Source organism: Oncorhynchus masou, chromosome 8 (assembly GCF_036934945.1).
Source record: "Oncorhynchus masou masou isolate Uvic2021 chromosome 8, UVic_Omas_1.1, whole genome shotgun sequence".
Taxonomy (NCBI): Eukaryota; Metazoa; Chordata; class Actinopteri; order Salmoniformes; family Salmonidae; genus Oncorhynchus; species Oncorhynchus masou.
The window spans coordinates 24,712,295-24,739,148 of NC_088219.1; the positions used below are offsets into that span (position 1 = coordinate 24,712,295).

A 26,854-nucleotide genomic window follows, 5' to 3' on the forward strand; every position below is an offset into this window, starting at 1 on the left:
GAAAGTAAAAGTGTAATATGTGCCATGTAAGAAACGTTTAAGTTCCTTGCTCAGAACATAAGTACATATGAAAGCTGTTCCTTTTAACATGAGTCTTCAATATTCCCAGGTAAGAAGTTTTAGGTTGTAGTTATAATAGGAATTAGGGACTATTTCTCTCTATACCATTTGTATTTCATATACCTTTGACTATTGGATGTTCTTATAGCCACTTTACTATTACCAGTGTAACAGTACAACTTCCTTCCCTCTCCTCGCTCCTACCTGGGCTCGAACCAGGAACACATCGACAACAGCCACCAGAGAAGTGACACAATTTCACCTGGTTAATATTGCCTGCTAACCCGGATTTATTTTAGCTAAATATGCAGGTTTAAAAATATATACTTCTGTGTATTGATTTTAAGAAAAGCATTGATGTTTATGGTTAGGTACGTTAGAGCAACAACAGTCCTTTTTCGCAAATGCGCACCGCATCGATTATATGCAACGCAGGACACGCTAGAAAAACCAGTAATATCATCAACCATGTGTAGTTAACTAGTGAGTATGATTGATTGTTTTTTTATAAGATAAGGTTAATGCTAGCTAGTGGTTAGAGCATTGGGCCAGTAACTGTAAAGGTTGCAAGATTGAATCCCCGAGCTGACAAGGTAAAAATCTATCGTTCTGCCCCTGAATAAGGCAGTTAACCCACCGTTCCTAGGCCGTCATTGAAAATAAGAATGTGTTCTTAACTGACTTGCCTAGTTAAATAAAAAGGTGTAAAAAAATATTTAAAAAAGAATTCAAATCGGCATCGAAAAATAACGATTTCCAATTGTTATGAAAACTTGAAATCTAGTTTTGGGAACAGAAACCTGAATTGAGATTGAATGTTTCATCAATGAGTATATTAGCAGAAAGTCAGCCAATTTTCATCTAGTTCCATCTTCTCTCACTTCACACCACTAGACTAAACAGGTGTTTCAGATTTCTACATCCTGTGAGACATTTGGCTCCTTCTTCCATCTATGGCAGTACGGTGCACTGGAACACGAGTAGATAAGTAGTTTTAACCAACAGTGAAGCATGCAATAATTCAGAATTACTCCAAGCACGGTAAGGATTAGATAGGTGTAAGCGAAATGGTGATGGCAGGTTTTTATTGGAGACTCCTCCATTTTGCTTACACCCAACTAATTATTTCAGATCTGCAAAGGCCGCGGCTAGGAGTTGTTTCTCCATGCTACAACGCATCCATAGTTAAAAACATGTCAGTTTGGTGAGCAGCACCTGGGTGTTGACCGCTCCCCCTGCGGCTTGCCTTGGGTCAGCCACACCCACTGAATAATTCAGTGTCTCTCCATCAAAGTTGCATGGGCAGGCCTTAGCAGTGCATTAACTCAGATGAGAGAGAGCTCTGCTGTCGCTTGCTCTTTCCTAGGTGCTATAAGGCAAGCAGACACACGTGTCAGCTGTTCATTCCCAGGAAATATTAATAAACACACTTTTTCAAATACTTTTTATAGTTATTCATTTTTTTTTTTTACCTTTATTTAACTAGCAAAGTCAGCTATGAACAAATTATTATGTACAATGACAGCCTACAGGGGAACAACTGCCTTGTTCAGGGGCAGAACGACAGATTTTTACCTTGTCAGCTCAGGGATTCGATCCAGCAACCTTTCGGTGCTCTAACCACTAGGCTACCTGCCGCCCCATGACAGTCTTCATCAATAACAGTCGGTTACATGGTAACTGAGCCAGCCCTACACACGCACGCACACAGCGTAACCTGGCACCAACAGACACACACATTTACAAGCACTGGCTATGAATCATCCCAGGTTTACAAGTCAACCGGCTTTGACACTGCCAGCCAGGCTAGGCCAGGCACCAGTGACCACCCAACTCCAGTGCAATGTTCCTGCTGTTAATTGGAACATAGTACACTGTAACTCTATCACACAGGCACTGAAGCTTGAAATTAAAAGACCACCCACGGATAAAATGAAATGAATTAATCTAAGTAAATCTTAATAGGAAGGATAGGAAGCTACAGCTGGCTATATGCTTGGAGGTGCTCTGCTCAAAAGACCGTGACTGGCATGTTTAAGTAAGATACATTTTGTCAGTCGTGTGTGTGTGAGAGAGTAAGTAAAAGGGCATGAGATGACATATGTAGTAACAAGAAAGAGAAATACAGGAAAGGAATGAGAGAGCAGAGGACAGAGGAGAGAGAGAGAGGTTGTGTGAGAGAAAACACTATTACTGCTGCGGTTAGGTTTTCCCCCATACACCAAATCCCATTCTCCGTCCGGACGTTGGCACGCCATCAAGTGAAAGGTCACAGTGGCTCTTGGCATCTGGCTGGCAGCAGCAGCTCTGATAATCTATACTATGTCCCCAGATACACACCGTAGCTGGGGCAGGACAACACCACTACTGCAGTAAAGACAGGACAGGCTGGGGACATGGGATTAGTAAATGGCTGTTCCTGCGTACAGCTCTTCTGGGAAGTAATAACCTGCTTATAGGTGACTATTAGCCATGGGTGATGTAGCTTGATGCTGTGGTGAAAAATAGGGAGCAGGGTCAAAGTAAGAGACAAAGAAGATCTCCCTAGACAAGGATGATGGGTAATGTGCATTTGACAGTCTAAAATGTAATCAAAATGTAAGGAGTAGTCTGAATAAATCAATTTATTCAAACTATTTCATTCCCAAATACCAGTTACTGTCTACAAAGAATAGAACATGTGGGTTTATTCGTTATCTACACTTCAGAAGCATAAAATGCACTTTCAACTGCTCCTTCCCCCAAGAACAATTATTATGAAAACAAACTGCTGACAGTAGAAATTGAAGGTCCTCCTCCGCCCTCCAGTCTGAATGTGCTGTGACATTGGGGAGTGACATTCTCTCTCTGTCATTATGACAACAGGGACACAGGCCTGTACTAGGGCTGGGAATTGCCAGGGGCTTCAAGATATTACAATACTTATGTGCAGATACGATATGTACTGCGATTCTCACGATTCTATATGTAACGTGATTCGATACGGTGATTTTTCATTGCGATTCAATGTTCCAAACATATTGCTCACCATATGTCTGCTACAGAGGGACAAGCGAGAGCACGAGGAAACGAGTTTTGATCAGTCATGGAAATAAAAGTACTGAAAGCAAATTTCCCCCAATTTAAAAAGATGGAGAACAACACTATGAAGGAAAAATACTGGAGTTTTGGTGCAGGTACAACTAACTAACATAAAAATAATATTGCGATATCAAAACGATACATCATCAAAAATAATATCCCGATATGTAACTATTTATCCCCCATCACTAGCCTGCACCCGTATGCCAGCTGCCAACATCTGTCCATTCTGTCCAACCTTGCACCGCTCAGTCCCTCTGGCATTGACAAATGACATGCACAGCTGTCATCAACAGCCATTTAAATCAGCAATTGCAGTGACACAAGAGGTCAAAAATTGAGCAAACTCACGCAAGCGTGACGGGAGTCTGTGCGTGCATCCAATGTATGTACTTTTTGGGAAGTGTGCGTATGTGTGTGTGACCTCAAAGCTCTAATACACATCTCATAATATTGAGCAACGTTAAGTCTTTAATTAGCAGCGTTCCATCTGACTCTTTAAGTCACAAGGTCAGGATGTCAGCCATCTAACCGTCACTCTAGGCTCTAAAGGCGCCCGCATAGTAGGTTCGGTTTGATCTTAGCAGAAGGCGACAAACGTCTGTTCCTCCAATACTCCCTTTAAAAGAAAAAAAGTGTGTGCCTGAACAGCCTAAAGAAACCTGGCGAACGCAAAAAGTCCGAACACTTCCATAATTTGTGCGCAAACTGTTTCCACTGGGAAGCATGTGACAGGCTTATGTTTGGTAGAAATATAGGACTGTTGTATGAATGCTTCTCTAAGCATGTTTGGAGGGTCTTGATCTTGCCAATCCAACCTTAAAAACAGCTGGTTACATGCTCTGGAACTTTGGTGACGACTGAAAATTGTTTTTAAACCTCCCGCTTTGGGCTGAATGTGTCAATGTGTACTTCATACAGTGGGGCAAAAAAGTATTTAGTCAGCCACCAATTGTGCAAGTTCTCCCACTTAAAAAGATGAGAGGCCTGTAATTTTCATCATAGGTACACTTCAACTATGACAGACAAAATGAGAAAAAAAATCCAGAAAAATCACATTGTAGGATTTTTTATGAATTTATTTGCAAATTATGGTGGAAAATAAGTATTTGGTCACCTACAAACAAGCAAGATTTCTGGCTCTCACAGACCTGTAACTTCTTCTTTAAGAGGTCCTCTGTCCTCTGTTCTTCAGCATGACAATGATCCCAAACACACCGCCCGGGCAACGAAGGAGTGGCTTCGTAAGAAGCATTTCAAGGTCCTGGAGTGGCCTTGCCAGTCTCCAGATCTCAACCCCATAGAAAATCTTTGGAGGGAGTTGAAAGTCCATGTTGCCCAGCAACAGCCCCAAAACATCACTACTCTAGAGGATATCTGCATGGAGGAATGGGCCAAAATACCAGCAACAGTGTGTGAAAGACTTACAGAAAACATTTGACCTCTGCCAACAAACGGTATATAATAAAGTATTGAGATAAACTTTTGTTATTGACCAAATACTTAATTTCCACCATAATTTGCAAATAAATTCATTAAAAATCCTACAATGTGATTTTCTGGATTTTTCTTCTCATTTTGTCTGTCATAGTTGAAGTGTACCTATGATGAAAATTACAGGCCTCTCATCTTTTTAAGTGGGAGAACTTGCACAATTGGTGGCTGACTAAATACTTTCTTGCCCCACTGTATATGCATAATCTATGAGCAGTACTACTGTGTTACCTCAATTAGCCACAAAATTCAGCTTGAAAGTTACCTTTTCTGGAAACTTATGTGCCATTTTCCCTGGGCCAGCCCCCAGCAATTCGATTTAGAGCCAATGAACTTCAGCCCCTCGCTATTTGAGTGACAGATAGCAAGATGCACACACAGCAGAACAACTGGCTAAAAAGTATACAAAAGTACCGGAGAATCTCTTTAATGCTTAGTCTCTAGACATATTCACATAAAAATACTTGATGTCTTTTTGTGTGTGTTAATCTTAAGGGTTCAATATCATGCTTTAGTCTAGTCTATACACCAATGCCCTTCACACATACCCCATTAGCGTTACAACCTGGTTGTCCTACGGTTGTTTATTTCACCCGTGTTTTATGATTGATCAATTCTGTGTGCATTTGTGCTCTCAGATTAATTGATCAGTTTAGTGCTGGTCATCTTGTCCTGATAAGGGAGACGAGGGGCGAGGTTTTAAATGTCAGACCGAACACACACACACACACACACACACACACACACACACACACACACACACACAGAGACAGAGAGAGAGAGAGAAACATTGGCAGTGCTGTGCCTTGTGCTGTTGTGGCCCCTAGCATATGGACTAGAGGCCTGAGATATGCCAGCTGTGATGGAACTCGCACAAAAGATCCCAAACCACACACATTGTACATGGGCGTATGCAGGCACACGCATAGACAAACGGCATAGGCTAGTACCCCCCCCCCCCCAGGACGTAAACTCACAACACGCACACACATACTTTATATCATGGTCCATTGCCCACGTGTATGCCCATCCCCCACATACACAGCCCCCCCCCCCCCCATGCAGTGCCAGTCTAGTGCTGTGACTGTCTATGTGCTGGACCAGGGGAAATATTTCACAGTATGTTTTGTGTACTGTATATGGCACACTCGCTCACCACGTTCTTTTCATTGCCCCTATTTGTATGTGGCTGTATCTTTCTGCCTCAGCGAGTCACTGTAAACATGCCTCACCAAGCTAAAATAACGATTCTCTCCCTCTACCCCTCTCTTCCTCTACCGTGACCTCATTTTAAAGCCTGGCCAATCGGAAGACCCTGCATCGCTCAAACTCAAAAAAATACACGTTATGCTTATTAGACTAAGGAAGACGTATTTCTGTGACTTGAGTTGTTTGAAAAAAGAGAAACAAATTCACTGTGGCAGACCCTAAGGGACTCCGTGAGGGACACAGCACTGTCAGCAGACCCAACACTGCAGTGCACAGGACTTTAACTTAGACAAACAGAAACACACACAAGAAAGCTGCTGTGTACAGTATTTATGTGGACTGTAGGTTCTGTGTACAGTAATGGTGAGTCAGATTGGAATCATCCAATTATTATTATTGTAATATTGTAGTGGTATGAGATAGGAATCCTTCAGCCATGCTCCTAATCACGAGAAATGTATTTACTTTGTCACATTTCTTATCTACATATATATATATATTTTAAATATAAATGTCTTATCTATGTGCATATATTTTATGTTTTGGAAACTGCAATCAGAAAAGGTGCCTAGCATTGTTGCAAGTAGGCTCCAGGTAAAGCCCTGATGAAGAGGGATGGTAATAAAGATGAAGACTTACTTGATCACAGTGGATACAGGCAGTGGCGGTCCTTTGTCCTTGAGCTCCTGGACGTTGACCACCTGGGGAACGGTCTTCAGGGTAGACTCTGCCAGAGAGGAACTGACCACTGGTTGTCCACAAAGGAGAAATATCAAATGATCATCATCATTATACAAAAGTGATAAAATACATGCAAAAGCATGTTGCTATTCTTGCAAAGGATGCAGACATTTTAGTCAAACTATTATATTAATCTGACTATCCACAATAATAGCATAATTGTGTGCATCTAACAGTACTAAATGTCACGTTATGTTGGGTTACTGACACACAGACGTATACTACCATGAATAGGCCTAATTGATTAAAAGTACTGTTTAGATCATTTAATTTGTTGACTAAAGTTTTATCAACCATAATTCTGCATCGTAAAACCATGGGGTTGTCAGTTCACCAGTGATCCTGGTCTTTGTCTCCCCATGGTGTCAGAGTATGAATATGGCATGAAGACAGATGGTGAGCAGAAAAGCTTTACCGTCACTAAAGCTCTGCTGGTCAATACATCGGATTGTCAAACTGTTTTCAGTGTAGCGAGACCACCAATGAAAGCTTCTTCCCAGATTGAAAAATGAACAAACTAGCAAGTTATATTACTGAGGTTAAAAGAGCATAATATGGTCGAACAATACGGAAACAGGTCCCATGTCCTGTGCGGGCCGGGAAAATGAAACATTGATAGATTCTTTACTAGGTAAATGCAACGTTGTATGGGAGTTACAGTGACAGAAAAACAGTCACAAAGGCATTACACTTTCCATTATTTGCAACCTCTACAAATGTCAAGCCCCGCCTACCTGTTTTCTGATTAGCCATTTGCCTGAGGAAAGCAGCTTTAGCAGCAGCCTGTTGGGCAGGGAGGGGGACGGGTGTGGCCTTCTCAGTGGGAGGGGCTCCGTGCTTCACCGTCTTAGTGGCTAGTGCCGTGCTGTCCGCACCTCCCATGTTGATCTTATTGGTTGGAACTAGAAAAATCGCTAAAGATGTTAGTACATTTGATAACTTACTGTACAACAGACCAGCTCTCTGAAAACCACATTGAACAGCACATTGTCATATGGTTGGCTGTCCACTCTCTGTCCTGATGGTTGTTACTAGAAGATAAAACATGCAATACAAACTACATAGTACAACAGCAAAGTTTTAGAACCTCTTGTTATCTGACCAACCTGGTTAAATAAAGGTAAACTAAAAAGTCAATGGAGTTTCCTACCTGTGCTTAGGATGGGGCTGAGTCCCAGGCCCATGCCCAGGCCCTGGTGCACCTTGCTGAAAGGAGTGGACTGGATGGCACCAAACCCTGGGGCTATGGAAGGGGTGCGTACCACCGTGGGGTGGCGGGGCATAGAGGTGGGCAGAACGGGGAGGGGGGCAGGCTCGGGCTCCGGTTCCTCCTCAAAACAGTGGGAGTAGTCTGGGTCAAGGGCCTGAGACAGGGAGGAGGTGGAGCTCACATCGTCCAGATCCTCGTAGTAATTGGGAGAGAGGAAGGCCGAGCGGAACAGGTTGGCTGGGGTAAAAGATGGAACCATTCAGGAGAAGTACATTCCACACATTACTTACACTACACTGCTCACTACGTTCTGTGTGTTGGGAGTACCTGGAGCGGTGGAGCGGACTGGTGGTGTCTGCCTCTTGGAGAGGAAGTTACGCAATTGAGACTGCTTCACTGGAGACATCTTGGCTGAAGAAGTGGGAAGAATCATAATACATTTACATCACTCAAGAACAATAGTTAACACAGTGAGACACGGGTTGGAAAGTACTTTACCTGAAGACTTTAAGGTCTTAGGAATGGTGTCTAGACTGGATTTCAGGAGTGCATCTCTCAAACTCTCCAGCTCGTTGTCCAAACTATTAAACACAAAAGTATTTTTTATTTATTTCACCTTTATATAACCAGGTAGGCCAGTTGAGAACAAATTCTCATTTAAAACTGCGACCTGGCCAAGATAAAGCAAAACAGTGCGACAAAAACAACAGTTACACATGGGATAAACAAACGTACAGTCAATAACACAATAGAAACATCTGTATAGTGTGTGCAAATGAAGTAAAGAGGTAAGGCAATAAATAGGCCAATAGTGGTGAAGTAATTACAATTGATCAATTTACACTGGAGTGATATATGTGCAGATGAGAATGTGCAAGTAGAAATACTGGTGTGCAAAAGAGCAGAAAAACAAAAACAAATATGGGGATGAGGTATGTAGTTGGTTGGATGGGCTATTTACAGATGGGCTGTGTACAGCTGCAGCGGTCGGTAAGCTGCTCTGACAGCTAACACTTATAGTTAGTAAGGGAGATATAAGTCTCCAACTTCAGTGATTTCTGCAATTCTTTCCAGTCATTGGCAGCAGAGAACTGGAAGGAAAGGCAGCCAAAGTAGGTGTTGGCTTTGGGGATGACCAGTGAAATATACCTGCTGGACCGTGTGCTACGGGTGGGTGCTGCTATTGTGACCAGTGAGCTGAGATAAGGCGGGGCTTTACCTAGCAAAGACTTATAGAGGACCTGGAGCCAGTGGGTTTGGCGACAAATATGTAGCGAGGACCAGCCAACGAGAGCATACAGGTCGCAGTGGTGGGTAGTATATGGGGCTTTGGGGACAAAACGGATGGCACTGTGATAAACTGCATCCAATTTTCTGAGTAGAGTGTTGGAGGCTATTTTGTAAATGACATCACCAAAGATCGGTAGGATAGTCAGTTTTACGAGGGTGTTTTAGAGGTCGACCGATTACGATTTTCCAAAGCCGATACCGATTATTGGAGAACCAAAAAAAGCCCATACAGATTAATCGGCCGATTTGTTTTATTTATTTGTTGTAATTGTAATTATTACAATACTGAATGAACACTTATTTTAACTTAATATAATACATAAATAAAATCAATTTAGCCTCAAATAAATAATGAAATATGTTCAATTTGGTTTAAATAATGCAAATACAAAGTGTTGGAGAAGAAAGTAAAAGTGCAATATGTGCCATGTAAGAAAGCTAACGTTTAAGTTCCTTGCTCAGAACATAAGTACATATGAAAGCTGGTGGTTCCTTTTAACATGAGTCTTCAATATTCCCAGGTAAGAAGTTTTAGGTTGTGGTTATAATAGGAATTATAGGACTATTTCTCTCTATACCATTTGTATTTCATATACCTTTGACTATTGGATGTTCTTATAGGCACTTTACTATAGCCAGTGTAACAGTATAGCTTCCGTCCCTCTCCTCACTCCTACCTGGGCTCGAACCAGGAACACAACGACAACAGCCACCCTGGAAGCAGCATTACCCATGCAAAGCAAGGGGAACAACTACTCCAAGTCTCAGAGCGAGTGACATTTGAAACGCTATTAGCGCGCACCCCGCTAACTAGCTAGCCATTTCACATCGTTTACACCAGCCTAATCTCGGGAGTTGATAGGCTTGAAGTCAAAAACAGCGCAATGCTTGAAGCAGTCGAAGAGCTGCTGGCAAAACGCACGAAATTGCTGTTTGAATGAATGCTTACGAGCCTGCTGGTGCCTACCATCGCTCAGACTGCTCAAATCATAGACTTAATTATAACATAATAACACACAGAAATACGAGCCTTAGGTCATTAATATGGTTGAATCCGGAAACTATCATCTTGAAAACAAAACATTTATTTTTTTCAGTGAAATATGGAACAGTTACGTATTTTATCTAACGGGTGGCAGCCAAAGTAGGTGTTGGCATAAGTCTAAATATTCCTGTTACATTGCACAACCTTCAATGTTATGTCATAATTACGTAACATTCTGGCAAATTAGTTCGCAACGAGCCAGACGGCCCAAACTGTTGCATATACCCTGACTCTGCATGCAATGAACGCAAGAGAAGTGACACAATTTCACCTGGTTAATATTGCCTGCTAACCTGGATTTATTTTAGCTTAATATGCAGGTTTAAAAATATATAGTTCTGTGTATTGATTTTAAGAAAGTCATTGATGTTTATGGTTAGGTACAGTCGTGCAACGACTGTGCTTTTTTCGCAAATGCGCTTTTGTTAAATCATCCCCCGTTTGGCGAAGTTGGCTGTCTTTGTTAGGAAGAAATAGTCTTCACACAGTTTGCAACGAGCCAGGCGGTCCAAACTGCTGCATATACCCTGACTCCGTTGCAAGAGAAGTGACAAAGAAATTCATGTTAGCAGGCAATATTAACTAAATATGCAGGTTTAAAAATATATACTTGTGTATTGATTTTAAGAAAGGCATTGATGTTTAGGTACACGTTGGAGCAACTACAGTCCTTTTTTTGCGAATGCGCACCGCATCGATTATATGCAACGCAGGACACACCTAGATAAACTAGTAATTTCATCAACCATGTGTAGTTAACCTCTTGAAACTCTGGGGGCGCTATTTCATTTTTGGATGAAAAACGTTCCCGTTTTAAACAAGATATTTTGTCACAAAAAGATGTTCGTCTATGCATATAATTGATAGCTTTGGAAAGAAAACACTCTGACGTTTCCAGAACTGCAAAGATATTCTCTGCAAAGATATTCGCCCTAGAACGTGAGCTACAAGCAAAACCAAGATGAAACGGCATCCAGGAAATCAGCAGGATTTTTGAGGCTCCGTTTTCCATTGTCTCATTATATGGCTGTGAATGCGAGAGGAATGAGCCTGCCCTTTCTGTCGTTTCCCCAAGGTGTCTGCAGCATTGTGACGTATTTGTAGGCATATCATTGGAAGATTGACCATAAGATACCACATTTACCAGGTGTCCGCCCGGTGTCCTGCGCCGAAATTGGTGCGCAAACCTCAGCTGCAAGTATTTTTTCATGGAATTCAGAGAAGAAAGCAGGCTTCCACGAACGATATATCAATGAAGAGATATGTGAAAAAACACCTTGAGGATTGATTCCAAACAACGTTTGCCATGTTTCGGTCGATATTATGGAGTTAATTCGGAAAAAGTTTGACGTTGTTGGTGACTGAATTTTCGGTTCGTTTCGGTAGCCAAATGTGATGTACAAAACGGAGCGATTTCTCCTACACAAAGATTCTTTCAGGAAAAACTGAACATTTGCTATGTAACAGAGTCTCCTCATTGAAAACATCCGAAGCTCTTCAAAGGTAAATGATTTTATTTATTTGGTTATCTGGTTTTTGTGAAAATGTTGCGTGCTAAATGCTACTCAAAATGCTAAGCTAGCTTTGCATACTCTTACACAAATTAGTGAATTGCTATGGTTCAAAAGCATATTTTGAAAATCTGAGATGACAGTGTTGTTAAGAAAAGGCTAAGCTTGAGAGCAGGCGCATTATTTTCATTTTATTTGCGATTTTCAGAAATCGTTAACGTTGCGTTATGCTAATGAGCCTGAGGCTTTATTCACGATCCCGGATGGGGAGTACTAGTGATTATGATTGATTGTTTTTTATAAGATAAGTTTAATGCTAGCTAGCAACTTACCTTGGCTTCTTACTGCATTCGCGTAACAGGCAGGCTCCTCGTGGAGTGCAATGAGAGGCAGGTGGTTAGAGCGTTGGACTAGTTAACCGTAAGGTTTCAAGATTGAATCCTCGAGCTGACAAGGTAAAAATTTGTCGTGCTGTCCCTGAACAAGGCAGTTAAACCCACCGTTACTAGGCCGTCATTGAAAATAAGAATGTGTTCTTAACTGACTTGCCTAGTTAAATAAAGGTGTAAAATATATATATATTTTTAAATCAGTGTCCAAAAATACCGGTTTCCGATTGTTATGAAAACTTGAAATCGTCCCGAAATAATCGGCCATTCCGATTAATCGGTCGACCTCTAGTATGTTTGGCAGCATGAGAACTGAGTTCATGAGGACTGATAGCCTACTTCATTTTTAATACACTGTGCATCATTATTTGCAACACACACATGCCCCAATGAACATTTGACATATAAAAAAACTAAACAGACCAAAAACATCCTCGTGCTGCTACATATCTGGCCATTGTATTTCAAGTATACACCCTTGTACATACCCCTGTTCTGTGGGGGTGGCTGCAGCGGGCTGGGTGGGGCCAGGAGTACTCCAGGCTGCAGTCTTGTTGTAGAGCCGCAGGGCATGGAGGTCTTTGACCAGTGTGTCCAGTCTCTGCTTCTGCTGGTTGATGATGTCCAGGTTGTTGGCCAGGGCCGTGAACAGAGCCTCCCTTTCTGGGACAATCATGTGTCTGGGAGAGACAGGAGTCACAGAGGGAATTGGTTAGAAAGGAAACATTTAACATACAATGAATGATAATGAGAAAATTGTCATAGGAAATTAATTACAGGTCAAAAATTAAAGTGATTTATTTTCTTTTTCTCACTCACTTCTGTTTCTTCTTCTTCTTCTCCAGATGTTTCTCCCACTCCAGGTCCAACACGTCGTTCACATCCTCCACAGCAAACTTCACATACTGGTACAGCCTGCGGATCTCCTGGTTAAGGGAAAAAACCACGAGGAAATTAACACCCAACAAAACAAAGTCTGCTGTACGAAAAACTGTTTAACATGGGTCATCTTGTTCAATAGTGTTTTGCCTTTGCCATTTCTAAAACATCCACTCTGATGAATCATGGAAGTTCCCTTTACACACACAACCATCCATCTCATCCTCCCATAATGTATAGAGCAATCATCCTCCTCCCCCCCCAGGCTTACCTTGAGTTGGTCTTCACTGCGTGGGTCCAGTGGTTTCTTGTACAGCAGCTGCAGGTAGCCTCTGTCTCTGTTGAGCTCACTCATGGCCTTGGCGTCCTCTGCACCGGCAAAGCCCTCCAGCATGGTGGTTTTCAGAGTGCTGATGTCCCCATGGAGAGACTGGGGTGAACAAGAACACACACATGGTCAGAGCCTGAGGGATAGAAAGGGTCTATGTCTTTAGGAGGTTGTAGTGTGTGTGGTACCAGTTTGTTGTGTGTTATTTTGAATTGGACACAACTGGATACATTAACAATGGCAACTTCACCAAGCTTAATGTCCTGATTCAGACTGGCTTTACCTCTCATTTTAATAATACATTCTAATCAAATTCAGTTTGTACCTCAGTGGTTTCTTTTATCTCCAGGGTGAAGACGTGGAGGTCTTTAGACTCTTTCCTCAGCTCCTTCATCTCCTCTATGGTGCCCACTCTAAAGTCTGCCTTGTGGCTGCGCGCCTTCAGGTCAGCCAGCTCCTTCTGGAAATGGCCAATCTGAGAGGAACACAATCAGCATGAAGCTACCATGAGGACAATATACTTACTGGAAAATGATTGGAGCATGGTGCTGGAAATAGCCAAGTGGTGGGTTCGATTCCTTTGTGGGTTAACTACAGTGATTATGTGAGGTTATGACAACAAACAGCATTAAGTAATACAATTAGAAAGCAATTAAATAGCAGTCATTTAAATCTGGAATCCTTACTTGGTGAAACAGCTTCGCCCATTTGGAATATTATAACAACAAAGAAGTTACTTTAAACAACGACCATCATTGCACAGGCAACAGAACACCAGAATATACAGTACCAGTCATGTTTGAACAAACCTACCGATTCAAGGGTTTTTATAAATTGTTACTATTTTCTACATTGTAGAATAATAGTGAAGACATCAAAACTATGTAAGGCCATTCTACTACCAGTGTTTGTCTATGGAGATTTTATACATCTGTCAGCAACGGGTGTGGCTGAAATAGCCAAATCCACTAATTTGAAGGGGTGCCCACATACTTTCTTCTATACAGAACCATTTTTTACATTTTCGAATAATAGTTTAGACTTCAACACTATTAAACACATATGGAGTCATGTAGTAACCAAAAAAAGCGTTAAAACAAATCAAAATATATTTTATATTTGAGATTAGTAGCCACCCTTTGCCTTGGTGACAGCTTTGCACACTCTTGGCATTCTCTCAACCAGCTTCATGAGTCACCTGGAATGCATTTCAATTAACAGGTGCGCCTTGCTAAAAGTTAATATGTTCTTAATGCGTTTGAGCCAATCAGTTGTGTTGTGACAAGGTAGGGGTAGTAGACAGAAGATAGCCCTGTTTGGTAAAAGACCAAGTCCATAATATTGCAAGAACAGATCAAATAAGCAAAGAGAAATGACAGCCCCATTATTACATGAAGGTCAGTCAATGTGGAAAATTTCAAGAACTTTCAAAGTTTCTTCAAGAGCAGTTGCAAAAACCATCAGGCGCTATGATGAAACTGTCTCTCATGAGGACCGCCACAGGAAAGGAAGACCCAGAGTTACCTCTGCTGCAGAGTATAAGTTCATTAGAGTTACCAGCCTCAGATTGCAGCCCAAACAAATGCTTCAGAGTTCAAGTAAGAGACATCTCAACATCAACTATTCAGAGGAGACTGCGCGAATCAGGCTTTCATGGTCAAATTGCTGCAAAGAAACCACTACTAAAGGACACCATTAAGAAGAAGAGACTTGCTTGGGCCAAACAACACGAGCAATGGACATTAGACAAGTGAAAATCTGCCCTATGGTCTGATGAGATCAAATTGGAGATTTTTGGTTCTAACCACCTTGTCTTTATGAGACGCAGAGTAGGTAAACGGATGATCCCCGCATGTATGGTTCCCACCGCATTGAGGTGATGGTGTGATGGTGCTTTGCTTGTGACACTGTCAGTGATTTTTTATAATTCAAGGCACACTTAACCAGCAAGGCTACCAAAGAATTCTGCAGCAATACACCATCCCATCTGGTTTGCGCTTAGTGGGACATTTACCCGACCTCAACCCAACTGAGATGGTTTGGGATGAGAGATCGAGAAGTGAAGGAAAAGCAGCCGACAAGTGCTCAGCATATGTGGGAGCTCCTTCAAGACTGTTGGAAATACATTCCTCATGAAGCTGGTTGAGAGAATGCTAAGAGTGTGCAAAGCTGTTATGGGTTTTATTTCATAGTTTTAATGTCTTCACTATTATTCTACAATGTAGAAAATACTAAAACTGAAGAAAAACTCTTGAATGAGTAGGTGTGTCCAAACTTTTGACTGGTACTGTATATATATATATATATTTTTAAATCAGAATGCCGGACACTCCTCGCCTGTTTCATCAACCAAACAAAACAATAACAAAGACGCTGGGACGAACAGTGGTGCTGTTTCAAGTGTGCAGATTACAGCTTTAAGAGAAAGACCATTAGATTAATCTGTTACCTCCTCCAGTATTCCAGCCATGACTGGGTCCGAGTCCTTCCTCTGCTGCAGCTGTCTCTCCAGGGCCTTCACACTCAGTGCTGCCTACAGGAGGGAACACAGACAGATTTTGTCTCTACTATTATGACCAGTACTACAAGAAATGGATTGGCCTAATACCCGAGAAGGCTGATGATTTAATACCTGTGGAGTGGGTGCACTTGCCTGGGTGGCTGGGGCAGGTTTTTGTGCAACCATGGGGGGTGTACTGGTTTGGACTGGGCGAACTGGGGATGAGACAGAAAAGATAAAGAAATCACAAACCAAACTACAACATGACTGAATACAAACAGTGTAGCTATTCCCTCCGCAAGGCAATCAAACAAGCTAAGCGTCAGTATAGAGCCAAAGTAGAGTCACTATTCAACGGCTCAGACACGAGAGGTATGTGGCAGGGTCTACAGTCAATCACGGACTACAAAAGAAAACCAGCCCCATCGCCGACCACGATGTCTTGCTCCCAGACAGACGAAACAACTTTTTTGCTCGCTTTGAGGACAATACAGTGCCACTGACACGGACCGCTACCAAAACTAGCGGGCTCTCCTTCACTGCAGCCAACGCGAGTAAAACCCTCGCAAGGCTGCAGGCCCAGACGGCATCCCCAGCCACGTCCTCAGAGCATGCGCAGACCAGCTGGCTGGTGTGTTTATCCCAGTCTGCTGTTCCCACATGCTTCAAGAGGGCCACCATTGTTCCTGTTCCCAAGAAAGCTAAGGTAACTGAGCTAAGTGACTACCGCCCCGTAGTACTCACTTCCATCACCATGAAGTGCTTTGAGAGACGAGTCAAGGACCATATCACCCCCACCCTAACTGACACCCTAGACCCACTCCAATTTGCTTACCACCCCAATAGGTCCACAGACAATGCAATCGCAATCACGCTGCCCGAACCCATCTGGACAAGAGGAATATCTGTAAGAATGCTGTTCCTCGACTATAGCTCAGCATTTAACACCATAGTACCCTCCAAACTCGTCATTAAGCTCGAGACCCTGGGGCTCGACCCCGCCCTGTGCAACTGGGTCCTGGACTTCCTGACGGGCCGCCCCCAGGTGGTGAGGGTAGGTAACAACAAGGGTGCGTTCTCAGCCCTCTCCTGTACTCCCTGTTCACCCACGACTGCGTGGCCATGCACGCCTCCAACTCAATCATCAAGTTTGCAGACGACACTATAGTGGTAGGCTTGATTACCAAAAACAACGAGACGGCCTACAGGGAGGAGGTGAGGGCCCTCTGAGTTTGGTGTCAGGAAAATAACCTCACACTCAATGTAAACAAAACAAAGAAGATGATCGTGGACTTCAGGAAACAGCAGAGGGAGCATCCCCCTATCCACATCGACGGGACAGTAGTGGAGAGGGTGGAAAGTTAAGTTCCTCGGCGTACACATCACGGACAAACTGAAATGGTCCACCCACACAGACAGCGTGGTGAAGAAGGCGCAACAGCACCTCTTCAACCTCAGGAGGCTGAAGAATTTCGGCTTGTCACCTAAAACACTCAAACTTCTACAGATGCACAATCGAGAGCATCCTGTCGGGCTGTATCGCCACCTGGTACGGCAACTGCTCCGCCCATAACTGTAAGGCTCTCCAGAGGGTAGTGTGGTCTGCACAACGCATCACCGGGGGCAAAACTACCTGCCCTCCAGGACAACAACCACCTGAGCCACTGCCTGTTCCCCCCGCGATCATCCAGAAGGTGAGGTCAGTACAGGTGCATCAAAGCGGGGACCGAGAGACTGAAAAACAGCTTCTATCTCAAGGCCATCATACTGTTAAACAGCCATCAGTAACATTGAGTGGCTGCTGCCAACATACTGACTCAACTCTAGCCATTTTAATAATGGAAAAATTGATGTAATAAATGTAATGTTTACATACCCTTTATTACTCATCTCATATGTATATACTGTATTCTATACCATCTAGTGCATCTTGCCTATGCCGTTCAGCCATCACTCATTCATATATTTTTATGTACATATTCTTATTCATTCCTTTACACTTGTGTGTATAAAGGTAGTTGTTGTGAAATTGTTAGGTTAGATTACTTGTTAGATATTACTGCATGGTCGGAACTAGAAGCACAAGCATTTCGCTACACTCGCATTAACATCTGTTTGTTTATGTGACAAATAACATTTGACTTGATTTGACAAATATGCTAATGTTGGTATACAAATTAAAATTGTATTATTTTATCAAAGCCATTCATATAAATATGTATGAATAATGCTGTAAAGCTCATCATACTCCTTACCTGGCATGGCTGTGGGCCTGGTGACAATGGGCAGCGGGGCGGGCTGGCTGGTGGGCTCAAAGAATGCAGGTTTGGGGGTGAAGGAGAAGGGTAGGGAGGCTGTAACTGCAGCTGGAGCAGGGGTCTCCACTGCCAGGAACCTGAGGAACAGAAACATAAATATATCTAGCCAAGTCAGCCAGCTCGCATCTAAGAGATATGTGAACACAGTAAAATTTATTCAGTTAAATCAAACTCTCCTCTCACCTGTCACTGAGGTTCATCTTCACAGCGGGAGTGGCTGGCTCGGGGGTACCTCGGAAAACCGTGATAGGGGAGGCGGTGGCCAGGCGCTGGGGGGTGGAGGTCGGAGTGGGGGAGGGTTCTGGTGTAAATTCCACCACTGGAGGCTTGGGGGCACTGAAGGAGAAGGAGGAGGCTGCGGCGGGGGTATCAGTCAGAGGCTTGGAGGCGAAGGAGAAGCTAGCGGAGGTGCCCGAGGCTGGGGCCGCGCTGAAGGCCGTGTAGCCCCCGAGGGACAAGGCGGGAGGAGCAGTGGAGGAGAAAGGGGGCATGGAGAATGAGAAGCCAGATGAGGAGACTGGAGCTGGGGCAGGCGCTGTGGTGGTGAACAGGGAGGCAGGGGGAGTCTGCGTGGGGGACGAGGGGGGGCGGAGAGGAGGGAACGACCCCAGGGTTGATGCGATAGGGGTTGGGTAAGGGGGCGGGGGGGCTGCAGAACCTGCAAAGCAGAGGAGAGCGCTGCTTTTAGTGGGCCATATCACAACACTATTATAAGTACTCCACAGTATGTTAGTAGTATAGGTATAACAAGTATCATAAGACAAATGTCTCCAGTGAGACATAAAATAAATACAGACCCGCAGGGGGCAGTCTCTCTCCGTCCAGAGCCAGGTTGGTGGGGGCAGCGACCAGCTGCTTGGCCCCAGGGTTAAGGTTGAGCAGTGAAAAGGGGCACAACACTCCGTCTGTAGACAGAAGCAGCAGAGTGGGCACCGGGGGAAGAGTCTTCTCATCGGCTGTAACGACAGTTGAGGTGATAGACATGTTAGAGGGCCAACGAGAAGGGCAGTACAACTATGGGTAGTCAGAGAGAAACACACAGGCATAAACACACAGACTTCAATACAACAGCAAACCCACAGCCATTGAAAGGCAAACACACCCACATGGTCAAACACACTAAAGCTCTCGAGGCAGATGCACACCCACACAAAGCTGAGATAAGTACAAGGACAGAGCATAGGAAGGGCTATATTTCTGTGTGAGTTAAGAGACCTTAAGGTCTTAATAAGAAACAAAGCCCTGAGCATCATCACTAAGGCCAGTGTGATGAGACAAATAATGAGTAGTGCCTGAGACTGCTCTCTATAGAGAAAACAAAAGTTTGGAAAGCTCAAGGTAAACCTCATCAACATTCTCAGATATGCTTGTCTGGCTATGCTGTTTGTTGTAATTTCATTTGTCTGAGTAATTCAAATGAGCGTGGGCCTCACCATCTCTCCCTCGCTCTTTCTCTCCAATACAGCTGAGGTCTCACTTAGATTTGATCAGAGTACAATCATTTCAAAATGCTGCACAAACAGCTGATTTGGTTTGCTGGTGGAGTCCTTTTGAGTGGGTAGCCCAGACAGCAACATCAGCGGTGCTATGTGACTGTCTGACTGCCTTAAACAGTAGATTCTGAGACAGTAGCTTATCACTTTTCATCTCACAGCTGCCCAAAAAAACCACTGTGCCAACCAGCGTTGCCTACCAACTGCTACTGAGGAGATGAACGTTGCACAGTGTATTACAAAAAGTTTAACTATGCATCTAATTGAAGTGCAACATTCACTGATCCTGCCATGGTTGACCAGCATATCAGCTGATTCCAAATGGTTCACCATCTTATTTCGCTTGAGGCTTCCAGTGTATTCTACATTCTCAGATCTGGGCGAACTGGACTGGTAACAATATGGCAGGTTGGCGGAAGTGTGTCAAATAGCTTAGTTTAAACATTTACAAATCCTAATGCAGGTCAAGGATCAAGTGACCAGTTTGGAATGGGGTCATAGAAGAATGTGGAAAGTTGGAAGAGGAGAGAGCAGCAACCACTCACTGATGTGGATCTCCTGCTGGCTGGTGTAGACAATGGCCAGGCCCAAAGGCAGTGTGTCGTCGTTATTCTGTGAAACGGGCAGCTCTCCCCTACTGGCGTCCTCCAGCAGCCACAGCTCCCAGTTGGACTGAACAACACCACAACAGCACATGGCAGAGGTTAAATGACATAGTTGCTCACTTGATCAACATCAGTTGGCCTTTGGGAAGGGAAAGGCGATACCTAGTCAGTTGCACAACGGAATGTATTAAACCGAAACGTGTCTTGCGAATTTAACCCAACCCCTCTTAATCAGATAGGTGCGGGGGCTATTTTAACCGACGTCCAAGTCAGTGCGCCCGGGGAGTAGTTGTTGTTTGGGGTTAACGGACTTACTCAAGGGCAGAACGGCAGATTTTTCCACCTTGCCAGCTTGGGGATTCGAACCAGCAACTTGTCCCAACACTCTTAGCCGCTAGGCTACATGCCACCCAGGCTTTGCTACTCTATAATAATTTATCAGAAGATACTGAGGTGATGTTTGCTTGTGGGAGGTACCTAATGGATCTGACTATGTGGTGCACAAAGACATCTGAAGTTGAGAAATCCACATTGACCTGCTACAGTTTCTAAGACCCAAGGTGAGAATCAAACCAATAGCGGGTCCCCAAATATTACCTTATCTTCTTGCTTGGCGATGACACTGACTTCAATGGAGGCTGCCGAGGCGGCAAGAACAACATCCCTGAAAAAAGGAGAAACAACGAGTATATGTGATTAACCAACCTCACGGTTGTTCCTCAAAACAGAACAGAGCTTATACCAACTAAGTACGCATACAAAAGCCACTTTCTACAAACAAGAGCTTTTTAGCTTTTGCAGTGTTCTGTACACAGGCAGGGCAGAATACAGAGTGGGCAGCGTCTCACCAGTCCTCTATGTGGCTGAGGAAGTAGTGCAGCTGTCTCTCTGTGCAGGTGCCGTAGACGGGGTCGTTGAAGTTCAGGTACCTCTCCTCCCTCTTCTCGGTCTTTGTCTGTCAGATCAACATGTTAATTGTCAAAATGTCACAATCTATCAGGAAGGAAAACATTTATCACTGCGTGAAATGAACCTTGTAATATTATAACAATTAAACACTGCAAAATGTTCTAATCATTCAGCTGTATGACAGAGCAGCGGTTCTACTCACAGGGAGGGAGATCACCACCAGTTCAGGGGGTGTTTCTGGACAGCCATCGGCTGCTGCATACACCACGGCAAACACAAACGTACTCAGCCACTGCACATCAAGTACTGACAGAGAAAGGACAACACAAAGAAAACATATCTGTGAGATTCGGGTTATTTGGCCGGAGAATAAAGGCACTGAAAATGTCTAAAAAGGCTAAGAGGTTTATTGCTTCAGGCCAGCGGGTTCTGTGTCCAGTTTACCTTTGACAGGGTTGTCGGAGCTGTAGAAGCTTGGGCAAGGGATCACTTTCTTCTCCTGAAGCCCCTGTTCAGGAGAGCAGAGTCAGAGTCACACCAGGGCGTATACTACATCATACACACGGCACAGGAATAATGAGTGTGTCTACAATTACTGCACTATGCTGGGAGTTGATGGGTCAGACTTACTGGAGTGTACTGACTGACTGTCGCATTCATTTTTCCTGCTGCCACTTGCTTTCCTTTGGGACTCCAGCATACTGTATGAAGAGAGAGGATGACAGAAATAGTGAGCAAAACTGTATAAATGATAATCACATAAAAATGTAAATAATTTCAGCATGTAATCTTTAAAGTGATGACACTGTCACACTCACCACAGGTGATTCCTTCGGTGGCGGGGAGCTGGGCCTGCACTTTGACGCCATCTGTGACCTCAAGCACCATCATGCTGCCGTCAGACAGACAGGTGGCCAGCATGGACGCCTGCACCGGGTTCCATTTGAGGTCCTGCACAATTATGCCCAGGCCGACTCCAGGTCGCAGAGTCACAAACGGCAACTTCTGTTGTCGGGCCTGGAGAAAGGGGACAGCCATAGAAGTGAGGGGATTAAGTGTGTGGGGAAAATACGGAATTGAAGAAGTGGGGGTGATTAGTCTTATTGTGCTTGTGGCTGATATCAAAGCTTGGACTCTGAACTCTTTTTCACCATGACGAAACCGTATCACTTCACTCTGAAAAAAGTGGTTTTCTAACACTGTCCCCCAAAGATGGACATATTGCCTCTCAAAAAAGCAGGCCATAACAGATTCTAATGAAAAATGAAGAGAACACACATATTGCAGCAGATACTAGAACATAAAGCGATCCATCTGCTCCATTAGCAGGTGGGGGTTATGAGTCAGTTAATCACCTTGTTGATGAAGGTACGGACGTCGTAGAAGTCCAATGACAGGCCTGACTCCTTTGACATGCCGCTGACTGACAGGGTGAGCTCATCACTGCTGAGGCCCAGGTTGTGCACAGGCAACTCCACAGCAACATCAGCCAAGGCTGCTATCCCCTCAACTAAGGGAGAGAGAAAGGGGATAACAGAGAGAAGGGAGTAAGATGTAGAGAAAATGGTAGAAATCAAGTCAAATTGGCCAAGGCAAGACTTCCCTCATTATCAGTCTTTGCTTAGCAAAAACTGTACAAGATGGAATGACCAATTTAAGGACATTCTTACTTATTTCATTGGAGTTCCCATCAACTTTGTCTGCAGCTAGGATGTCCCGCGTGCGGTACACCTTGATCTTTCTGTCTAGTCCGACAAATGTCAGTCCAAATTTGTTTGAGATGGCAAGTAGACTTGATCTATCCTTTGGCAGGTCATCAGGTGAATCAAATACTCGGGTTTTCTTCATTTGCCGGAACTGAAAATCCTGCATAAAATAATAATAAAATACTTAATGACCGCGATAGCACTGAAAGTCTTGTGCTGTAGGCTACTGGTTTAAGACCTGTAAAGAAAAATTGACAATGTTAATAAACATATATTGTTGATAGGATGAGTTAGATTTGTAAATAAGTCAAAAAGGTAGTTAGTGGTGCTTTATTATAGTACTACTACCACCAATGTTGGGATAGCTAGTAGCTGACTGAATGCCTTCTGGGAAAAAATGCTCCTATTAACAAGATTCAGAGCACAATATTCATAAATGGTTATCGCCTAGAGTAGCAGTTTTAAGAGGTACATTTAAAGGAAAGGTCATCAGTAGTAGGTAATGTTTTATTTGACACCCACCATTATAACATTATGACAGTTATAACCATGTCATATCAGCAGACATAACACTGCCCTGACCCATATATTTACACCTGTTATTGACATAAACTACCATTCAAAAGTTTGGTGTCACTTAGAAATGTCCTTGTTTTTGAAAGAAAAGCACATTTTTTGTCCATTAAATAACATCAAAATGATCAGAAATACAGCGTAGACATTGTTAATGTTGTAAATGACTATTGTAGCTGGAAATGGCTTGTTTTTTATGTAATATCTACATTGCCGTACAGAGGCCCATTAGCAGCAACCATCACTCCTGTGATCCAATGGCACGTTGTGTTAGCTAATCCAAATGTATCATTTTAAAAGGCTAATTGATCGTTAGAAAACCCTTTCGCAATTATGTTAGCACAGCTGAAACTGTTGTACTGATTAAAGCAGCAATAAAACTGTCCTTAAGACTAGTTGAGTATCTGGAGCATCAACATCTGTGGGTTCGATTACAGGCTCAAAATGGCCATAAACAAAGACTTTCTTCTGAAACTCGTCAGTCTATTCTTGTTCTGAGAAATGATGACTATTCCATGCGAGAAATTGCCAAGAAACTGAAGATCTCGTACAACGCTGTGTACTACTCCTTTCACAAAACAGCGCAAACTGCCTCTAACCAGAATAGAGAGAGGAGTGGGAAGCCCCGGTGCACAACTGAGCAAGAGGACAAGTACATTAGAGTGTCTAGATTGAGAAACTGACGCATCACAAGTCCTCAACTGGCAGCTTCATTAAATAGTACCCGCAAAACACCAGTCTCAACGTTAAAAGTGAAGAGGCGACTCCGGGATGCTGGCCTTCTAGGCAGTTTCAAAGAAAAAGCCATATCTCAGACTGGCCAATAAAAGATTAAGATGGGCAAAAGAACAGACACTAGACAGAGGAACACTGCCGAGAAGGCCAGCATCCCGGAGTCGCCTCTTCTCTGTTGACTAAAGAAGGCCAGGTTATTGCTTCTTTAATCAGGACAGTTTTCAGCTGTGCTAACATAATTGCAAAAGGGTTTTCAAATGATCAATTACACTTTTAAAATGATAAACTTGGATTAGCTAACACAATGTGCCATTGGAACACAGGAGTGATGGTTTTTAGAGGCCCATTATCAGCAACCTACGTAGATATTTCATTAAAATACATTTTTGGGAGAAAAAAAATTCCAGCTAAAATAGTCATTTACAACATTAACAATGTCTACACTGTATTTCTGATCAATTTGATGTTATTTTAATGGACTTTTTTTTTGTGCTTTTCTTTCAAAAACAAGGACATTACTGACCCCAAACTTTTGAAAGGTATTGTAAACAAAAGTATGTGGGGACACCTTCAAATTAGCGCATTCAGCTATTTCAGTCATACCCGTTGCTGACAGGTGTAGAAAATCAAGCACCCAGCCATGCAATCTCCATAGACAAACATTGGCAGTAGAATGGCCTTCTTTTAGAGCTCCGTGACTTTCAACGTGGCACCGTCATAGGATGCCACTTTTCCAACAAGTCAGTTTCTCAAATTTCTGCCCTGCTAGAGCTGCCCCGTCAACTGTAAATGCTGTTATTGTGAAGTGGAAACGTTGAGTGTGGCTGAGCAACAACGGCTCAGCCACAAAGTGGTAGGCCACACAAGCTCACAGAATGAGGCCGCTGAGTGTTGAGGCGCGTAAATAGTCTGTCCTCAGTTGCAACACCCACTACCGAGTTTCAAACTGCCTCTGGAAGCAACGCCAGCACAATAACTGTTCGTCTGGTGCTTCCTGAAATGGATTTTCATGGCCCAGGCAGCAGCACACAAGCCTAAGATTATCATTCGCAATGCCAAGCGTGCTCTTCTGGCTGAATGGAAGCAAGTCCCCGCAGCAATGTTCCAACATCTAGTGGAAAGCCTTCCCAGAAGAGAGGAGGTTGTTATAGAAGCAAAGGGCAGACCAACTCCATATTAATGCCCATGATTTTGGAATGAGATGTTTGACGAGCAGGTGTCCACATACTTTTGGTCATGTAGTGTATATTGTGTTATTTTATGGCTAGTTATGACAGCTACACAAGTGTGTCAAACCACATTTATTCTAATGCGTTTTTTCCCTGCCAAGAAGTTTCCTCTTGTTTGAAAATGTGTTTCTTACAATGTTGTTGTTATGAATTCTTTACAGCCAAGTGTGTTTCCCATCATATTTTAAATAACTTTCAGAGAATACACTTTATGACACTCATGAAGCTTTACGACCACCCTGTGTCACTTTACTTGGACTAAAATAAAATACACTTTATGACACCATCAAGAAGCATTATGACTATCATAGCCATATCGGTCTTGTGATTATCACATACATGCCCTTATGAGAATCATCAGTGAAAATGACGGTGTCTTGTCCTGCTCCTGCATTCATCCCAGTCATCAGGAAAAGAGCATTGTTGTAAGTTGCATGTCTGACAATTTTGTACGCAATTACAATAATTTCAGATTGTCCATTTCTGAAAATGTTATATAAACATACTGTGGCCTTGTGTAGTAGGTTTAGACACACTTACGTAGGTGTCATAACAAGCCATAAAATGCAAGATATGTCACAACAGGTCTAAATATGTCATGACAGTGGTATGACCTAATTATGACAGGTTTTGACAGTGGCATAACATGTCACGATGCTGGGTGTCAAGTAGAGTGTTAAACAAAATGATCCTAGGTCGAGATTTTACCTCTATTTTTAATGTGATGATTGACAGATACCCCACTCCTAATAGATCCAGCATTGTTAATCATGAGTTTAATCATCTATGTCTTGGGTTATTTGATACGTGGATATCGAAATATCCTGATAAAAAGGACTGTGTAACAAGGATATGTCCCAGACAGTAAAGAATTGACTTCTGGTTGACTTCTAATTCATTAGATAATACTGTAGTCAAGGTATCCATTGAACCATCTATTCTTAATGACCATAAAGTTATATTATTATCAGTAAATATGAATGGCTATGAAGTTAATAAACCGAACTGGTGTTATTGGAAACTCAATTTTGGGAGATGATAAATTCAAGATGGATGCTCAAGATATTATACAAGAAAATGGGAGAAAAGCCAATCTACTTAAGTCTATTGGGAAATAATGAAGTATGAAATTAAGACAAACAGCCATGAAGAGCGGTAAAGAAATTGCTTAACTTAAAAGATTGAGAAAAGAGAAGTGTTAAAATAATACTTTATTTAATCTCTATTGAGGACCTTGATGAAGGGTCAATAAAAAAAAATTACAGCTAGAACTGGACCGAATGTATGGAGAGAGAGAGATTAAAAAGAGGAATTTGTCATATCAAGATGGTTAGAGGAAGGTGAATACTTTTTGTTTTACAGCTTATAGCAAAAAGAAATATGTACTGAATTTACCTCTATTCATAAGCTTAATATAGCTATGGTAATCTTTATCTATCCAGTCACTTCACCCCTACCTACATGTTCATATTACCTTGACTAACCTGTAACCCTGCAAATGAACTAACCTGCAACCCTGCACATTGACTCGGTACCAGTACCCCTGTAT

General features: G+C 42.9%; 1 protein-coding gene across 6 annotated transcripts in view; it reads right to left on the reverse strand.

The window, feature by feature from the left end:
• Positions 1-26,854, reverse strand: part of LOC135544440 (nuclear pore complex protein Nup214-like) — a 70,022-nt gene that overhangs the window by 39,221 nt on the left and 3,947 nt on the right. For 5 of the 6 annotated variants that reach the window (XR_010456336.1, XM_064972044.1, XM_064972045.1 and 2 more), the window contains exons 2-24: positions 22,733-22,928; positions 22,418-22,572; positions 21,881-22,079; positions 21,693-21,763; positions 21,507-21,570; positions 21,265-21,368; positions 21,002-21,108; positions 20,751-20,817; positions 20,094-20,220; positions 18,853-19,011; positions 18,239-18,713; positions 17,993-18,132; positions 15,870-15,952; positions 15,687-15,770; positions 13,563-13,712; positions 13,181-13,339; positions 12,850-12,956; positions 12,519-12,710; positions 8,294-8,376; positions 8,123-8,206; positions 7,736-8,032; positions 7,320-7,487; positions 6,484-6,592 (exon numbers count right to left, since the gene is read on the reverse strand). Coding sequence is in view for 5 of the 6 variants with exons in the window: in XM_064972044.1 (XP_064828116.1) it covers positions 6,484-6,592; positions 7,320-7,487; positions 7,736-8,032; positions 8,123-8,206; positions 8,294-8,376; positions 12,519-12,710; positions 12,850-12,956; positions 13,181-13,339; positions 13,563-13,712; positions 15,687-15,770; positions 15,870-15,952; positions 17,993-18,132; positions 18,239-18,713; positions 18,853-19,011; positions 20,094-20,220; positions 20,751-20,817; positions 21,002-21,108; positions 21,265-21,368; positions 21,507-21,570; positions 21,693-21,763; positions 21,881-22,079; positions 22,418-22,572; positions 22,733-22,928 (3,380 nt within the window). In the remaining variant the exon portion in view is untranslated. The remainder of the gene's footprint in view (positions 1-6,483; positions 6,593-7,319; positions 7,488-7,735; positions 8,033-8,122; positions 8,207-8,293; positions 8,377-12,518; positions 12,711-12,849; positions 12,957-13,180; positions 13,340-13,562; positions 13,713-15,686; positions 15,771-15,869; positions 15,953-17,992; positions 18,133-18,238; positions 18,714-18,852; positions 19,012-20,093; positions 20,221-20,750; positions 20,818-21,001; positions 21,109-21,264; positions 21,369-21,506; positions 21,571-21,692; positions 21,764-21,880; positions 22,080-22,417; positions 22,573-22,732; positions 22,929-26,854) is intronic. The other variant, XM_064972043.1, reaches the window with a different exon arrangement.